At 34.4% G+C, this 18619-nt stretch overlaps 1 protein-coding gene across 3 annotated transcripts in view; it reads left to right on the top strand.

Annotated features, from left to right (window-relative positions):
* Positions 1 to 18619, top strand: part of LOC119067554 — a 119198-nt gene that overhangs the window by 30629 nt on the left and 69950 nt on the right. For 2 of the 3 annotated variants that reach the window (XM_037170618.1, XM_037170616.1), the window contains exons 2-3: positions 5382 to 8929; positions 17020 to 17107. In XM_037170618.1, coding sequence (XP_037026513.1) covers positions 6124 to 8929; positions 17020 to 17107 — 2894 coding nt within the window. In that variant the 5' untranslated portion in view covers positions 5382 to 6123. Of the gene's footprint in view, positions 1 to 3754; positions 3760 to 5381; positions 8930 to 17019; positions 17108 to 18619 lie in introns of all 3 variants that reach the window. The other variant, XM_037170617.1, reaches the window with a different exon arrangement.

Genomic DNA, 18619 nt, shown 5'->3' with positions numbered 1-18619 from the left:
TTAAAAATTCCCGTAGAGATTTTTCGGATTCTTGCAGGTACGCACTCGAGATCTTATACAAGATTTTAAAATATCATGAGAATCTTTCTTCTGAATTTTTATGGAAACATTTTTTCTGCATCTTGTAGATTTTTAAACATCACAGCTCGGGTTCTAAAATTCGAAAAATAAAAATCGTCAAATCAGGAGACTTTTGAAGATTTAAAAAAAAAAACTTCATAAAATCTTTGTCCTAAAAATCTCAAAATTCCCATAGAGATTTTTCGGATTTTTGCAAGCTACTAAAGTGAGTATCCCCTCGGAGAATGTGACGTTTTTGGTCCGCGGTCAAATATAATAGTACATTTCGTACCTTGGACAAAAGATCTTTTTTTAGCGTGTTACCGGTACGTTTAAAAAGACTTTTAGTCCGTGGTACGAATAATATTTTTCATATTCGACGGAGAAAAAAACGACGAAGTCGCACTTTTTTGGCCTTAGGACAAATATGCTTACTGTTGGGGCAGAACATCACGAACGCAGTGATTTGTGTTGTTAAAAACTGAGGGGGTTGTTGGTTGTTGGTGATGGTCATTATGAGACCGGATATTTAACCGTATTTCGGTATTTCGATAAGTGAAACTATCCTTTTCTGTAAGAAGGAAACGATTCCTTTTTCTTTTTGTTAAAATGTTCACTTTAATGGTTCTCTAAGCGCTCATAGCGAATTCAGGAAATTCGTATACTAGCAATGACAGACCCTTATCTACAAGTTACACATGAAGGAGTTATATGTAAAATAATGTGTGCGTACATAAAAAACAATCTCTTTGTTGTTGGTTTCGTTTCCGTTCAAAACCACTATTCTGTGTCATGAAAAAATCTTCGACGTACCAAACACAAAATGCTAATGGCGTATGGCTGATAATATTTTCTACAGATCAGCTATAAATTATAATTTGTCATACTAAACATGATTATCTCTTTTTCAAACTTGAAATCACTCCATTCCTATTCCAAAATATCCGTTATCTTAGCATCTCATATACATAATATTCGCACCATAAAGTGAAAATGTTTCCATGGTTATTCAAGTATGATATTTGAATAGAAATTGGTTTGTTGGCTTGATAGGCGAACAAAAAAGAATCTCCCATTTTTTTTCCTTGCTATTGTAAAGCAATCATTCCTATGCTCTACAAATGAATTATAGAATTTTATTGAATTTTTACAACGGGGTTTTCAGCGACAACGTCCCATTCGGTAAATGTGATCCTCATTTTTATATATTTTTTATATTGTATATTGTGCAAACGGAACGAAGTTGACAGTTACAAATGGTTTTGAAATATAAAGCACTGGTTGTAGGACAATGTTCTTTCAGAAATTGCAATTTTGTGTTCAACATTCACTGCTACTGTTGGAATAATTGGTTCCTGTCCATAGTTATAACTATACTTCCAATGAAAATGTTTTACATGCGAACCTTTTTGTGAAGCAAAATCTTTATGAGATATGAATGAATATACTACTACAGAAGCATATTATTCATAATGGGAACTTTATCGATTGTGAAATTGGCATCAATTTTCCTGTATTTTCATCATAAGATCATAAGTTTGTGCTTCGAACATACATATAAGGAGGTTGTGTAATGGAAACATTCGAAGGCGATTTGAAGAAGTTAGATGAAATCTATTATATTCTATAATTTTTGTTTTGTGAGATTCATTCAGTTTAAGTTTACTAAGAAGCTAAGTTATCTTTCTCCTGTTTCTCCTGAATCAGATCCCTTTTCATGGTTCTGGGTAAATAGATTAGGGAATAAATTATTTGAAGTCTGGCAACAGCATCTTCCCTCTTTGGATGGCAAGGGGCTTAACGACTTGTTATCGAAAATCGGGAAGTTTCCTTAATAGATGAAGTAAAGCTAGGGAGTACTCAACTTCTTCAAGGAGAGACCTCCCAAAACTCTAATCTAATCTCCATTCGGAAGCAGAGACACTTTTTTTAAACATTTAAACTCTGGGGACGAATCAGATGACACGAAAGTTCGATAGAAACGCCATCTTATCCCTTCGTTGAAAGCAAAAAATGGAATATAAAGTCGGGCCATCTGTTGTGGAATAGAGAAAACATTTCTGTGAAATACGAGTAAATCGTAGTCAACCATTTAAAAAAAAGATGTCATTGGCATCGAACCATGCTTGCTACGCCGCGCGTCTGAATGGCATTACCTCCACACTATATTTACCTTAGACGAATCCACTGCAGGCTCATTCAGTGCCAAGTAGCTGCCATTGGTACCCAGCAGTCATAACTCAATACCTTTTTAGGCGTTCAGAGATTAACTATGTAATAAGCATATTTAGCATCAGGCGAAACACACCTAAAGTCAAAATAACCTAAAATGATAGATCTCGACGACTTGTTACTGTAGCTACCCATAGCAACGCAAAAGAATCCTAATTCATTTTTTTTACATTTGACGGTAAGACAAAGGAAAGATTTGAATTAGGTCTCATTTGCATTGCTATTCGTAGTTGAAGTAACTCGCAGGTTGCTGAAACTGTAGTTTACTTGTAATGATCGACATCTTCTCTTTCAAACGCAAAATGGTTCTGTGAAATGATAACGCAGATATTTCCTTGAAATAATAGCAAGACCAATGAAACACAAATAGGGGAATGGCCCATTCCATCCAATTTCGAGGTATTATTATTATTATTATTTATGTGTCTTATTACATCTTATAGCTGACTTTGCTACAGAAGATCCCCACTATGTTAATCCGTAAGGTTTATCACCGCACACATATTTGGGCAATAAAAATCAATCAATCAATAAACTAGGACGTCTAGTGCTTATTGCATAGATCGACTGGAACGTATGATTTCCTCCCACCACCTTTACATGCTACGATGAAACGTTGCGAAAATATCAGTTCCTATCTTTCGTCTCTTCAAATCATCGTTTAAATAAATACTAATTTTACAATATTCATTTGATGTGCGACTTTTTATTCGCCAATATAACCTGGAAAACGATTTTATTGCTCAATATATTCCTATACAGATGCACATTCTAAGCCACTAAAACTTTTATGTTAAGAAAACCCTGTGTTGTTTGCTTCAAACACTATACTACTCAAAGTTTACAGCTTACAAGTCACAATACAATTTCACTCACTCAACGTTTTCAATAAATGAACAGATTCAGATGAAGACATTCTAATGCATAGAAGGTTGTTTCTGTGTCTGCGGTAATGGGATATCACTTCACAACACTAGAAAATTCTTTGAACATGATAACAAGAATGTGTTTTAGTTTTGGTATGCATAAATAGGATTCTATAAATAAACATTCATGAATTAATGATAGCATTTTCGAGACAATGAATAAAAAAATGATTTGAAGCACTTAAAGCAAAAATAAAGTGATTCGAGTTTTTCGATAGTTCTTTTTGTTGAAGTGTTACACTACGCTAAAGTAGTTAGTTAGTTAGTAACGTTTATTAGTTCTAAGTAAATTTACACAAAGATTACAATTCGGCCTCATGTTGGGCCTCATTCCAATTGCAATTGTATAATAAAAAGAGGTAAATCTTATAGAAATTTAAATTTCTGCCTCAAATCTGGATTTCGCAGTCTCTTTGGAGAAGTTGAAAACTTTTTCCAGTTCCGAGGTTATTACTGTAAATCCTGCGCAAATTGACCACCTGGAGGAACGTTTCTCGTTTTCGAAGATGACCAATTTCAGTTGAGTTGGTTCAGAGATATGGTCTGATAAGTGCTATTTTAGGGATCTGATCAAGGTTTTTCGCACATATCTCCGGAATTTTGCAACCTAGAGCATAATATGTAATGAAAGCCATTGACCATACACATCACGTAAATTTAAAAAAATTACAATCGGAGTTTGGGATCGGAAGTTAGGTTTCACAGACTGACCCGGAGCCGGGCTACTCGGCCATGCAGTGATTTTTGCCTAAATCTGGATAAAATTTCATCCTATTTTGATTTCTTTTATTGGTCATGTTATTGTTAATGAATTAAAAATCTTAAACTTGAAAGAATACTTTTGATGCAACCGGCAATTCCCCTTTTAACATTTAAACATTTCAATTTAAAATTGAAAAAAATCCGGTACTCCCTGATACAATCCTATACGAAAAACTGAAAAAAATGTTTGAACGGATGCGCAACTCAACCTATGGACCAGCACTCGGCGAATTTGGTACCATTCGTTCGGTAATTGTCCCTGCTACACGATAAACATTTAAAATTGAAAATCCGACCTTTCTGGTTCTGTTGGTTCTGTTTGGATCGAGTTTATTGTTTCCTGTTGTGCTGCTGCAGTGTTGTCGCTTCTGCAATAACGTCCGATTCCCAATTCCAAATAAGGCGAATGCTTCGTGTACAGTTCCAACTCTTCGCGAGCATTCTTGAATTAGAACGATGTTAGAAATTCCGCATCATTCGATTTTCGGTGAAACTCCGGGTCAATAATTTGGAAGCAACTCAAATCCACTGTTCTATCCAAGATTGCTGATGCGGTCGTTGAGAGTTCTTCTCATCGAATTGGCTTTTCACCAATTCCAGTTTCTCTACCAAGAAGACGCATTCATAGCGAAACTCCTGAAGGAGGTCACATTGTTTGTCAATGCAAAGTTGACAAAAAAAAATATTTTTACGTTGTCGGTCGAAACAGAATTTAGTGCTGAGAAAGATCAGTTTTTGGCTTGAAACCTATAATCGGTAAAAATAGGAAATTATCATAAGGACTGCACGGTGTCACTACATACTGTTATCATTGCCTAACAAAGTAGCCAGCCGCCATACTTTGTTTTAGTAAAAATAGTACAACTCGGTAAAAAGTATACTTACAAAGTTGATACTGATGTCTATATATTTAATCATCCATTAAATTTTACTTCGAGTAGGTTTTCGATATTGTTTTTTAATTTTAATATGAGCTAATTCAGTGAAAACATATTTTGTAAAAAAAAACTTTTCAAAATCTACTACACCCTTACTTACACGTTTTGTTAGTTTAACTGCTACCTTACGCTTTAACCTGTTACAGTCGGCTGTCATCTGTTATCGACAACGAAAGCAATAATAAACGACAAACTCTGCCTAATTAGGTCTTATATAGCAAAAAGCATGTTCAAAACAAATGAAGTAAAGATTTCTGAAATCAATCTCTGAAAATCTTCGATCAAATGAAGTAATAGATCTAATAGTAAAACTGTTAATATTCTTGCCGTCTGTGACGGGTTAAATAATGTATTCATTCCAGTTTTGTTGACTTAAAGCTAGTCAATTATTTTCTATAGCATTTTTCAGCCAACCGTTATTCCTCCCATTTTATTCATTATTCTTTTTCGCTTTAAATTTCAGGAACCAACATAACTTTCAACTATCAACACGAAAAACATCATCAGCAAACAATTAAGTATTCCCTTCGTAGCACCAGTTTCATCCTAGCTGAACCATTTCATTTTTCCATCCGTGCTAAAAGAGTGCTTTGCGAACTATTAGAAGATGCATTCTAACAATGTGTAAAAAATTGTGAAAAGGCCAAAGTACCGAAGAAAATCCAAATCAACACAAAAAATATAAGAAGACGAGCAAAGAAAAACGCTAAATTAAAAAGTCTTGAAAATAGTTCATAAAAGTTGAGCGTGTTGCACGAAACATCATCTATATAAAATGATATAAAACTGGGAGAATATAATGTGATTTTAGTTTTGTTTATTTTTTATGCAAAATAAGTCGCGATGAAGTAAATACATTTTCATCAGGAACTGCTATTACGAACAAAAGAGAATTTATTTATTTTATTTTTTTACTTTTTTCTACATCACAGCAAACATTAGTATACTGTTCTCGTCTAAACGACGTCACACGAAGCATTTCCATATTATATGAGTAAATACACATTTATCCTACATCACAGTACCAGACTATAATATAGATATAATTAAGGGAAGTTTAACCGATTCGACGAACAACATCAGAATAGAAAATTAAATTGGAAGAAGAAAGTGTTACGAAAGCATAAATTGAACAAATTGGATGGTTCTATATGAATAAACATAATAAATACTGAGCTTTGTTAAAAAGAATTAAAGGACAGACAATGAGGTTATTGTCCCTAAAAAGTCGGCCAAATGTTTGTAAAAACATTTTCAGTAGGAGCACATTTATATTCGTTGTTTTCCATCAAATTTTGATATCAATCGATGCGGCTCCAACGATACAACCCGGCGAAATCGAACGAAACGCGACAGATTCGTTTACACTATCCAAAGATACCTTAGTGAACGATGTCGACAACGTGAACAAGACTGTAAGGGTCGAGCATAAGAACATTGGAAAAGTATTAGAAAAAACATCGTTTCACGACGACAATTTTAATGATAAATTAGCCGTGCTGAATGCAAACATTAGCACTTTAGATAAAAAAGATGATGGAACAGAACAACATTTCGATGAGGGTTCGAGCAAAAGTATTACGGAAAAGGAAGCTGAATTTATCGCAACGACAATTGAGACATTTATTAACATTGATAAGATTAATAGAAATGCGGTCACGGTTGATGATAAAGAAAATTCGGATGGGAAATTATTAGAGCAACTGAAAACGAATGTGCCGAATACTGACGCAAAAACAATTGATGAAAATCGTGTTTCGTCATCCACCCCATCAAGTGACCCGTATTTTATCAGTGACTTGTCTGATTTATTGGCGGAGAATAGAGAATTCGATCGTGTTAGCGATATTGCTGATGGTGATGTAATACACCATCCATCAACGCCAAAAGGAAGATTCGGTGATTTGATTATGGACAGCCCAAGCACAACAACACATCCCGACGAACTCTATCAACAAGGCAATACAGGCGATGTTGAATTAATAGAAAAATCACGTGACCTGGAAATTAATATCGGTCATGAAATGGTTTTCACCCCAACCGAACACGATGTTGTTAAGGCAAATGTTACTGTTGCGATAAATCAATATGATAAGGATGAACAAATGGTGAAATCAAATGATGGTATGGGCATTGCTGAAACCACTGAAACGAAGAACGATATGACAACAACAACAACAGCAACTATTACCACAATAAACGCAACGACCACAATAGATACCGATAGCGGAAAGGCAATAAAAACAGTTGATGTTGGAAAAAATGCCACAAAACCCAAACACAACACCAGCAATAATTCGAGCAACGCAAAGAAGTATATGAGTGGAGAAAAAAATCAAAAAAAGAAAACCAACTTGGGACGTGATGGCGTCAAAGCGAACAAAAAGCAATTTTCAAATAATAAATCAAATCTGTTGCCACCAGAAGAGACAGAATATGCAACCACAACCACCACTCCAATTTCAAGTGATGTTAGTATTATTGAGGCGAGTACATTGAAATCGCTTCCTGAATTCACAAATATTTTGAAAGTAGTGAACACTAATAGAGACGATCAGGGTCCCATTGACAACACAAACGAAGCTTTCACCGAAACTGCTGCTGTTATTACTAGTTCTACTACCGCCACCACTGTAATAACACCAACATTTACTTTAATGTCAACATCTCCTATAACAGCCACTCAAATCTCTTCTCGTGCAAAACCGGATAATGCAAGCCATGTTGAACACGTTTTCGATTCCATTGAATTGCTATCATCTTCGTTGCCAAACGGTAGTTCAGCAACAGAGATGGAAATGGAAAAAATTATTTCACGAAATGATGTTGCAAATGAGACGGATATTCTCGTGGTGGAAATTTTGGAACGTTTGAATGGCACAGAGGAAAGTGGCAGTGATGTCGATAAATTAGATATTATTATCGAGATTGAAACGACAGATAATACATTCGACAATCTGCATAAAAATGACAGTGCTCGAAATGAATCAGCGACCGATATCCACTCAACGACAGAGACTTTATTGACTTTCGAAGATTTTACGGCTAATTCAAGCGACAACATTCGGCCGGAAAATGATAATGCAAACCGGAAATTAACGAATAAAATTTTGGAATCATCTGACAGCGATGAATTCTTTGTGCCGGAGGACATTAAGGAACGTGAAAATGCAATCAATGTCATTATACCCGAAACAACGACCACTTCGGATACGACGCAAGACAAAGAGCATACCAAACAATCAACAGTTGACCATGACGCGGACACCATATTTTATATCTCCAATACTGAAGTAAAAGTCATCGAATCGGCCCCTACCCCAAACACAAATCAGGAGAGTCAGTTTTTTCCTGCCGTTTACGAGGAAGATGTTATTATCGATTTTTCTGGTAAAAATTTTTCTGGCTGGGGTAATCTACCAGATAAATATGAAGAAGACATAATTCTATCTCCTCTAAAGAACAACTTTGATCCGCTGAAACTGAATGACGAAAATTTGAGCATTAGCTACGTCGGTGAATCATTCATCGATGTTAAGGAATCGACAAACAACGACCCATTGTCGAAGTCAACCAATAATCCATTTACGAACACTGAAATTGAACCAAACACAATAACATCTGATGTCATTATTCAACCGGTACAATTGCCAGAGGCCATACAACAGCAACAAATACCGATTGGTGTACCAATTATTCAGCAATTGCCGCCACAGATCGAAATTAAACAAATTGAGTATAATTACGATTTATCCAATATGTCGCACGGTGATCGGAAAAAAGGCATTGAAGGTGTCACATCGCGCGTCATTATTCATTCCGGTGATAGTTTACAAACAAATCATTTGAGTGCTGAATTACCACAGGACACCAGCACGAATAAGGATGTGAAAAGTATGCCATCGAAAAGGAATGGAAATGGAATAAATGCAACGACAGCATCCGTTGTGAATGGGACGGCATATTCGGTGTTGGATGATGAACCGGAAAATAGTATCCTTTCGTATATGGGTAAGTTTCCTGCTTATTTATAGACGTTATGTCGGCATGTTATAATGTGATAATGTGATGTGGTTTGTTATAGATCTTCCTCTTTTCAAATTGTATAATCATTCTAGCGCCAATTTCTGACCTTGGTATATAATATGAATTTTGAACCACCACCGTCACAAAAATTTGTAGCAGTACAGGTTATTTACGAGCCTCCTGCCAATTACTAGCCCCCAAACGTGAATAATAAATTAAAGATAATGAACTCCGGAAGTTGTTATTATCACAATAAACTGTGTAAATTGTGTAATTAAACACTAGCTGTATTCCTGTCAGGGTCTATCAAAGCTGATAAATTTATATTGTCGATAAACTCAAAAACCTGGTTAAATTTAACTTACAGTCATTTTAAAGCTGAAAACAAATGAAAAACAGAATTTGCTAATAATAGTAGTTAAATTGGAACTGTGGAAATAATTCACTACATGAGGGATAAATTCGTGATACAAGGTGCACTCACAAGTACATGATAAGCAACAAGGAGACTGTTGGCATTTTGATGAAAAAATATGGCAAACTGTCAAATCCATATCGCTACATGTAATGAACAATTTCCAAGGGAGGCAGATACATGTGTAACAACAAGTTTTCGTATGGGGCAGGCATTAATAGTATATTACTATGTCAGTGAGGTAATGGGATATTTCGTATCCAGAGGAGTGAAACTATACGAGGGCGTCAGCCTTACATTGCTAATTTTAGATTTAGTGTGATCGATAAATCTAAAAATCCAAACCTCTAGGCAACGCGCTGCAAGAACGAGTGATTGTAGTGACAGCTGTCAAATTGAGCACGTACAGTGAGAGAAAATTTGACATGTTTTCTAATTTGGGAGATGCTTTTTAAACAAATTTTGTGTGGAATCATTTACAAACCGCAACAACTTCCAACACAGAAAACATTCCTGGTGAAAATAAAATTCTCAAAGGTACGAAATACGTAGTCTCACGTCTCGAAAGACAATAGATTTGAGACCATGAGACGGCATGACTTTAATCCAATGCCACCAGAAATAATCTTAAAAAAATTCTTAAAATCCGGCTCCTTAGTCACCTGCTTACTCTATACTCTAAATTATCAGTAAAGACAAATTTCCTAAGAGAATTGATTCAAAAGTAACTTAATTGAATTGAGAGGGAATTTAGTTTTTTATTCAATCGGGGATGGTCAGATTTTAATGATCCTGGTAAAACGGCGAATACATGGAATAAGAGCAATAGAAGGTAGCTAGGCTGTTGTTAAAAAATCATTTCTGTCTCTCTAAAGCACTTTTCTGAGAGGAGAAATTATTGTTTGAAAATACCACGATCGACTCAGCTTATTGTTAACCTGTCACAGACGGCAAGCATATGACAAATATTATTATTGGGTCTATTACTCCCATCGATCAAAGTATTTTTAATTGGTTGATTTCAAATCTTGTACTTCAATTTCTTTAACATGTATTTTACAATATAAAGGACCATATTACAAAGAGCTTGTCATTATTTTTGTCGTCGTTATCGATAACATATGAATAGCCGTATGTGACAGGTTGTTTTCAACTAAATTATCTTGTTTTAGTTAGGAGGAGAAATTATTCTTTGAAAAAGTTTTGACTCAAAATTGAGGATTTATGAACCTTGCAAATTTTCAGTAAACTTTACACAGTTGTACTGGTGATCTAAGAGTTACGCGTATTAGTTATTTCACGGCAGGAGCGGTTCATTTTCGAAACGTCAAATAAGGGACCTAATACACTGTATGAAAATGAACTCAAATGAACACTGACATAAATTGAAAAATTTTATTCGCAAAATATAAAGGGCTACTAGATTATTCAGGTCCCCAGTCAAACAAGCGCTCCTGCCTGGTTAACTTTACTCTGTCGTGGTTATTTCCAACGAGTTGTATTGTATCCCGAACGAAGTGAGGGTGACAAGCGAAATTGCCTAAAATAAACCGTCCACAATCGAGGCGTATATCACTCTTCATGCTGAGGGCCTAAATTACGAGAAATTTATTCCGAAATTTATACCCAAGGCTTGAAAACATTATTGACAAATTCGATGTAAACTAGAAAAACTGCAGAGGAAAATAAACCAGGCAGGAGCGTTTCATTTTTGAAACGTCAAATAAGGGACCTAATACACTCGGCGCTCCCACAGCGTCCTGCTTTCCTACTTTGTCCTACTTTTCGGAAATTCGTCCTACTTGTCCTACTATCCTGCGTAGGACAAGTTTTTCAAGCAAATCCATACTATTTGATGAATTCCATTGTTCAGTCACATTTAGTCGAATGGAGGTGCAACAGTTTACTATAGAAATAGTAAATCTCGTGAGGAGAAATCTGGGAAATTAGGATAAAAGTTAGAATTTCTTGTCCGCGAAATATTAATCTCTCTTAAATATAACTTTGAGCTCAGATCAATAAGTTTTCGAAATGTAGAGCTTACTGTTCGAAATACATTGAGACAATCTCCGTGGTGTGGTGACTCTCAATGAAGGGTGGCCGTACCACCGTACCACCGAACGGTGTGACAACTATTTCATCAAAATAACATCAAAAACATCATAAATAAACTACTATATTTTGCAGTGAACTTCGAACCGAAATTAGAACTTCTCTGCCATTTTTGTGTCAGATTTTTGAAGATCTTGCTGGTCGTAAAGGTCTTTGGCTTCGCTGCTAGAGAGAGCATTGGCGTCACCGTTTCTGATACCAATATTTTTGTAATTAGAATATGAAGGACTTGCGTCGGTCTTTCAAGATGGTTTTTGTCATTGACATAAAATCACAAACTTTAAAGGAATTCACCCACGGTATAAACCACTGATTTTTCATAACACTTGATCCCAAAACTTGATTCAAAAACCATTGTATAAAATGTAGTTGACTCAGAATATAATCGAAAAAATTTGTCCTATGTGGCCTACCATAGGACGCGAAATTTTGAGCGGGACCTTTGTACACTGTATCAAAATAAACTCAAATGAATCAGATCCCTACTCAAATCAAGAGCTCCTGCCGGGTTTACTTTACTCTGCCGTGCTATAAAGATCGAGATACCCTTGATACAATAGAAAAATTAGGTTTTACTAGTATCTTACTTACCTTGTGAAACGAATTCAATTCATACGAATGAATGTGTGGAAACAAAAATATCCCCCTTTTCCCCGTTGCTACGGGCCTTGTTCTTTTCTATTTCTATATTTTGCAGGTGATTGACAACTTTTCTGTAAATATACGTGATTTAATTTCACATCATTCACATACATAGAGATTTCGGCTCGTCATTTAAATTTGTTTGGAACGGTTCTTTGATGTTTTCTCTGGCGAATACATTTTGTTATTAAAGTAAAATTTTCATATATATATATATAGTATCTACCCAAAGAATAGATAGACATTTTCTCTTTGACTCCAATGTATTTGATAAAATTGAAGCCTGTGTCTAAGCTTTGCTGTGATGAATCTTGTTCCTTAATACAAACACAACAAATGTTAATTAAATTTATATATTCTACAAGTTACAACTTTAGATTAAACAAACCACCCTTGTGCTTCACCCATCGTCCAGGAGTTTAAATTAGAATTTGCAAGGGAAAAAATTGTTTTGCTTTTTAATTAATTTTTTTTTGCACAACCTTCTCACTTTTTTATTTCCGTTTTTTTTTTATTAAAAGATGTAAGTATGATGTGATATCCACATTCGTTAAGTTAAGGAAAAGTTTCGATACAACTTAACTGATGTGTTTGTGTTTCGGAGCAAATCTTTCTTCTACTTTAGCCAATTTGACTGTAGATTAACAGAATGAAAGACAAAAAAAAGAGGAAAGTTAATTTTATACGAAAACTTTTTAACACTCCCCAAGGTAATGAAAACGTTCAATCGATATTTCAATTCTGTGATTTTTTATGAACGTTTCGGTTCCGTTCTAGTTAACTTTGAAACAATTTTCACTAGAGAAATTCTTACTTATCGGTTTTTATGGCTAAATGTGATGCTTGACTCTTGTCGATATAATTTCGGAAAAATATTTATGATAACAACTACAACAAAAAAAAAACATTCGTTCAAGTTTCTTTAATAATCACACATTTTCTGCTTGTTTTTATCTAGTTATAATCGATAGTAGGGTATCCTGTCAATGGAAGGGCGCCTTTTGTCATAAAGCTTAAACATAATTGAATTATTGAAGAAACTGATTCTAAAAATGTGAATTTCATAAAAGCAAAGAATTACCTTTTATTCCAAATTGTTTCTAGAGATCGTGATAGACAGTGATAGAAATATGAAAATATGACAAAGGACAATGGTTATTTTTATACTTCCGCACAATTTTTCCATTTAAATGTCAAACTTATAGTTGAACACAAAATATTTGGCTCGCTTGAGACTGTTCACCATTGATGGTATAATTTTCCAAAATGTTTTTCATCGAATCGAAATTCCGTATACGAGCTACGTTTTATATTTTTCATCGGACTTTTGACTCGTTTTGTTTACAAATTCGTTTAAAATGTATGACTCTGAATATCCCAGACTCTGCATTGATGCCAAAAAAATTATTTTTGCTGCATAAAAATGGTATGGACTGCATTTTCCACAATTAAATTGTTGTTCGGAGTTCGAACTTTCAAATTTGTTAACAAAAGGTTTGTGTTTTTGAGCCAACTAACTTATGATTTCATTATATGTTACACGATGAATGTTTTGATTTTTTTTGCTTGTTCTCTATTTCGTACGAGCTGAACTTTATTTCCCCTCTGGCTAAACTTTACCCTCGGGCGCTATCTCCATACGAATGTATTCTCATTTTACAAATTGTAGAACTAAGCGGTAACATAAAATCTTTATTTATTTTATATCAAATCGTGTACTAGCAAGTTTATGAGATTACACGATGAAGTACAGAAGACACAGCAGCCAAAGAAGTTTAATAGGGAAGGGAAAAAGTAAAAAGATTGTGAAGCTGAGTAATAAAATGAAAAGAAGAAATAAAAATTAAATGCCACTGTCGGAACGTCGGAAGGCACATTTATAATGAAGTAAGGTACACGCATGACAAAATTTATCTGCCAATTTATTTTCATTGTCAGGGTGTCAACATGACTAATAAAATGTTATTCAACGTTCAAAAAGATTCACGATTGGCGGGCGAAAAGTTAAAAAAAGTAAAATAAGTAAAAGTTGACTTATCCACACATGAGATAGGAATTGAGGGACGAAGAACTACCTCATCAGATTCTCTCTTGATTTCTAAAAAAAAACTTAACTTCGACTTTCAAGGTTAGTCGAAACTAGACGAGGTTAGACGAGTCGAAAATACATATTATCCACTGTTTGGATATTCGTTTCTTCCAATAGTAAGGGAAAAGCCTATTAAGTTAGTACAAAGTACTGTCAATATAAATTTACTATCACGTGTGTAAAACGTCAAATTCGAATTTTTGTCTGCCTAAATTATAAGGTCTAAGGTTAAAGTTCACAGAACATACAATGAACTTGCTTAGTACAGCGCTCCCACAGTGTCCTAATTTCCTACTTTTTCTAAGTTTGTCCTACTGTCCTACGTAGGGCACTTCAAGGACTTTAATTAAGTAACAATCAAGCGAATTTTGAGCTCTAAAAGTAAATTAAAATAATTTTCGACCTAACTTCATATGATTATTGGCTTAGATTGTCAGAGATGAAAGATATTCTTGGACATTTTAAATGTCCAGATATCTCGTGACTGGCAAAAGTGTGTTTTTGTTTGAGCCACGCAAATGCTGTAATCAGCACAAACCTTCTGCAAAATAAAGAGTCGATACAAGGAACAACAGCCAGTCAAGGATGGTATTGATGCATGTAAGGGTGTTATAAATATTCCCATAACTGATCGTCTGCTGTCACTTTGTAACAAACTATCAGGTTTATTTAGATCTTCAAAAATTCTAAGCTAAAAAGTGGTAGAAAAAAAGCAGCAGGGCGAAAGAGTGGAGTGGATTTTAATCCGTGTTCAGCCAATTGTCTTTCTAAATGAATTCGATAGTTTTACGCGTGTACTTGTCTTTAAGATGACGTCTCCGCTATTTTGTGAAGAACTCGTAACACAATTACTACTGTTTGGCTACTGTTCAAACGACACAAAACACGAATTTAAGTCCTAGAATTCCTACTCTCGAAATTTGATTCAAATATGTATAGAGATACGTTTCTCGTATCTATTGTTCATGTCTACTCGGACATATTCACCATTCCGAAATTAGGAAAAAAATTAACATTTAAATCAACGTGATGACACTATTCCAGTTAAGTTGATCCATTCAGGTCACGTACAATTTGTCACACCAACATCCGTAGTTTATCCGTATATAGTATATCTGTTAAGATTGAACGCATTCATGTTGAGTATTTCATTAAAAAACGAACAAACAATGAGGACATTAAATCAAATGAAAACAGAAAATGATTTTTTTTTCGTTAACAGAGCAGAAATACAACAGTAGAAAGTTGCAAAGGAAAAAGTGATGTTAGTGGAGGCTAAATTAAAGTTTGCAGGCTGGCACCTATTTTTGGTGCAGTTGGGCGCAATGTGTATTGAAATCAACCAACATAATAAAACCTCAAACTGTAAGCCATGTCTAAAGTCTCTAAAATGTGATTGCAAAAAACGTGGAATGAAAAAGGGGAGAATTTCATGGTTGTCATAAAATCTGACATCGTTTAGATTTTTGAGAAATGTAGATGCCAGCCAAAATTATTAAAATGAAAGCGAATGAAACATGTCCATGGTTATGTTTCGTTATTTCAGCTGACAGATTTTCTATTGAAAATAAGAAATATAAAATAGAAACGAAAAAATAGAATTTAATAATAGCTTGGGTGGGTAAATACAGCAGGAGTTAAGGACCTTAGTCTTTTTACATATACATATAATTCTGTCAATGTCGGTTAGAGCTCACGAACTAAGAGTGAGTCGAGTTAATTTGTTTTCAGATTTTCTTGATTTTTGTTATTTTAAAAGTAATGAAGACCATGGGACAAGTGGGTTGGCCTGGTTGGCTTGTAGAGGTGCCACATTCTTTTCATAGTACTTCACTCTCTGCAGCTTATTTTTGTGTGAGCCAACTTCACATTTGTCATTACAGAACAAATGTCACCATATGAAGTTGGTTAACATGAAAATAAAGCGCCGTAACAGCAATAATTTTATGACAGAATGTACTAAAATATGAGAAAACTCTGCTACATTTCTTTTTAGTTTCTAAACATCATGTTCCTATAACGCGGCAGTACTATTTTGATTTCCAAAACAAAATGACCGACAGAACCATATTAGATTTACGTAGAAGAATCTGAAAGAGATTGATAATGCGTTGCGTTCGTTTCAAGCAACCCATTTATCAGCATTTATATCAATATTAGGATGTCACAAATTTTCGAAAACGTCAAGCTGAGCTTCTGGTCCGACTCAGCGAGTTCTATAGGCGATTATTTGAATTTTGAAAATCTTCAAATTTCTGACTTCACATATTATCCAATTGTTACAAAAATGGTGTTAAATATTTAGGTTCTCTACTAACTACTATATCGGAAAGATAAAACGTTCCGACTGATAAATAAATAAATGTAGTGGTAAGTACTGTGGTACACAACTAAATATGACTCTATGCCCTATATGCCCTACATGCCCTACAGTCATGGTTAAGATTAGTTGAGATTTTATTTTTTGTAAGAGATTCCAAGTTTCTTCGTGAAAGGAATCAGTCTGTATGCTGTATCATACATTTTCACATTTATGAACTTAAAAATCTATTGAAAACTTTCTACGAAACCTTATTCTTTCAAACCGATAAATAATTGTACTTACAAAGGCTAAAAAGCATTTCTATTGATAATATTGTCGTGTTTCAATGTTGTGAACAAATATTTTCTGTTTTCTCTTGTACAAACTTTTGCTGTGTCGTTGATCACATAAAAGTATCAAACAACATCAAAGACCTTTAATTCGAACTAAAAAATATAAAAAAAATAAATAAAAGTTCAAATAATAACAAAATATAAATTTCTATTTATTAACAGGTTTCAATGACGTTAAAACCTTGCTATTGGCTTTGTTTGCAACGCTGGTGCCTTTATCATTTTTTGTTTTTGCTGTATTTTGCGTAAAGTAAGTAAATTTTATTGATTTTAATTGAATTATCCGTAATCATAACACATAGCAGGTAGTTATTTAGCACGACAAATATGATAAATTGTTTTCACACAGGTCCATAATTTAATTTAGGATGGATCGGTTCAGAATTTTCTCGTAAAACTTAAATCAACTTTTTAATAATGATTTGTTTATGAAAGAGTTTTATTGCTGCGACTCTTCTGATTCTACGCACAAAAAATCCACTCACCATACCTTAGCTGAATCTCACTGGACATTGAAGTATTTTGATTTATTTTGAGGGTATCAATCGCTTTCACGGCTTAACGTTGTGCCAATAACATTTGTATATCAAAGTTTTAACTCTTAAAGTGACCGACTGGAATCCCTTTGTCTTCGTTTGTTGTCCATGACCGAAAGCGCTTTGTTTCAGCGCAATTTCATCTCATGGTTCTTCACATAGTATCGTGTTAATTATTACGTCCGAAACACAAACCCGTTCCACCCTATTCTATGCAAAATACCATGATTTATATCTTTAATGTTGAATAAGTGCAACAGCCGATAATGAGAGGATTTTCACTACGGGCAGCTACTGTTTTCCACTATAATTTAGTTAAATACATTGGACCGTGTATAGTGTCATGTTACTCAATCTGATGATATTTAATTAGTGTGCTGCCATTTTATTTATTCAATTGGTTTTGATTCAATAGTTTTTCATGTGGATTATGTGGTGTAGCAATTGATTTGTTTTTTAGTGCGACAGTGAACGTAGACGTGTTATATTATCTGAATACAGATTCGACCGGAAAATCAATGCCGTTGATTATCATAGTCAAAATAATTAAGATCGAATGGGTAGCAATGCATCAATTGTGTGTGATGTTATTCGGTATACAGATTGATTGATTTGTTGGAAAGAGTTAGTTTTGAAGACGGCAAAGTTTTTACTATAATCACGAACACTGTAAAACTAGAACAAATACTTTATATGCAAATGAGATATAGTAATGCTAAATGCACCATCGTATACCACTGTTAAAACATAATGTTACAGTATTGTATAGTGGCACGATTTTCTGCGTTTAGATCCTTTGTGAAAGTGAATACAGATCTCCTGACATATTTCCCTACTTCCGTTTTCGCTTTTTTAACACAACAAAGAAACAAGTCAGCGGATAAAACCTAAGCCTATTTTATCCACAGATGTTTATACAGAAAACACACTGCTCACACAAACATACACTCCATGAAGAAAGGATAAAGAGACGGAGAAATAGCACAGCTTTTCAAATAATTTTTTTTCTTCACCTTGCTTTGTACTGTTTTGCTTTTTTTCTCCCTCTCGTCTCTACAAAAACAAACAGCGTCTATTAGATCCAGACGGATGTGTAGTTTGTTTTTTTTTTTTTCTCAAAATGATAAATTTTTATGAATTTTTCTTATCATGAATATTGAGTTGACCCAATAAAATTCGTCATGTTTTGCTGAAACAAAAGGTAGGGGACAGAAGAGTCTAAAGCG

This window comes from Bradysia coprophila, assembly GCF_014529535.1.
Source record: "Bradysia coprophila strain Holo2 chromosome X unlocalized genomic scaffold, BU_Bcop_v1 contig_12, whole genome shotgun sequence".
Lineage (NCBI taxonomy): Eukaryota > Metazoa > Arthropoda > Insecta > Diptera > Sciaridae > Bradysia > Bradysia coprophila.
Note: the sequence above shows the minus strand (reverse complement) of the source record. Positions and strands in the feature narration are given on the sequence as shown.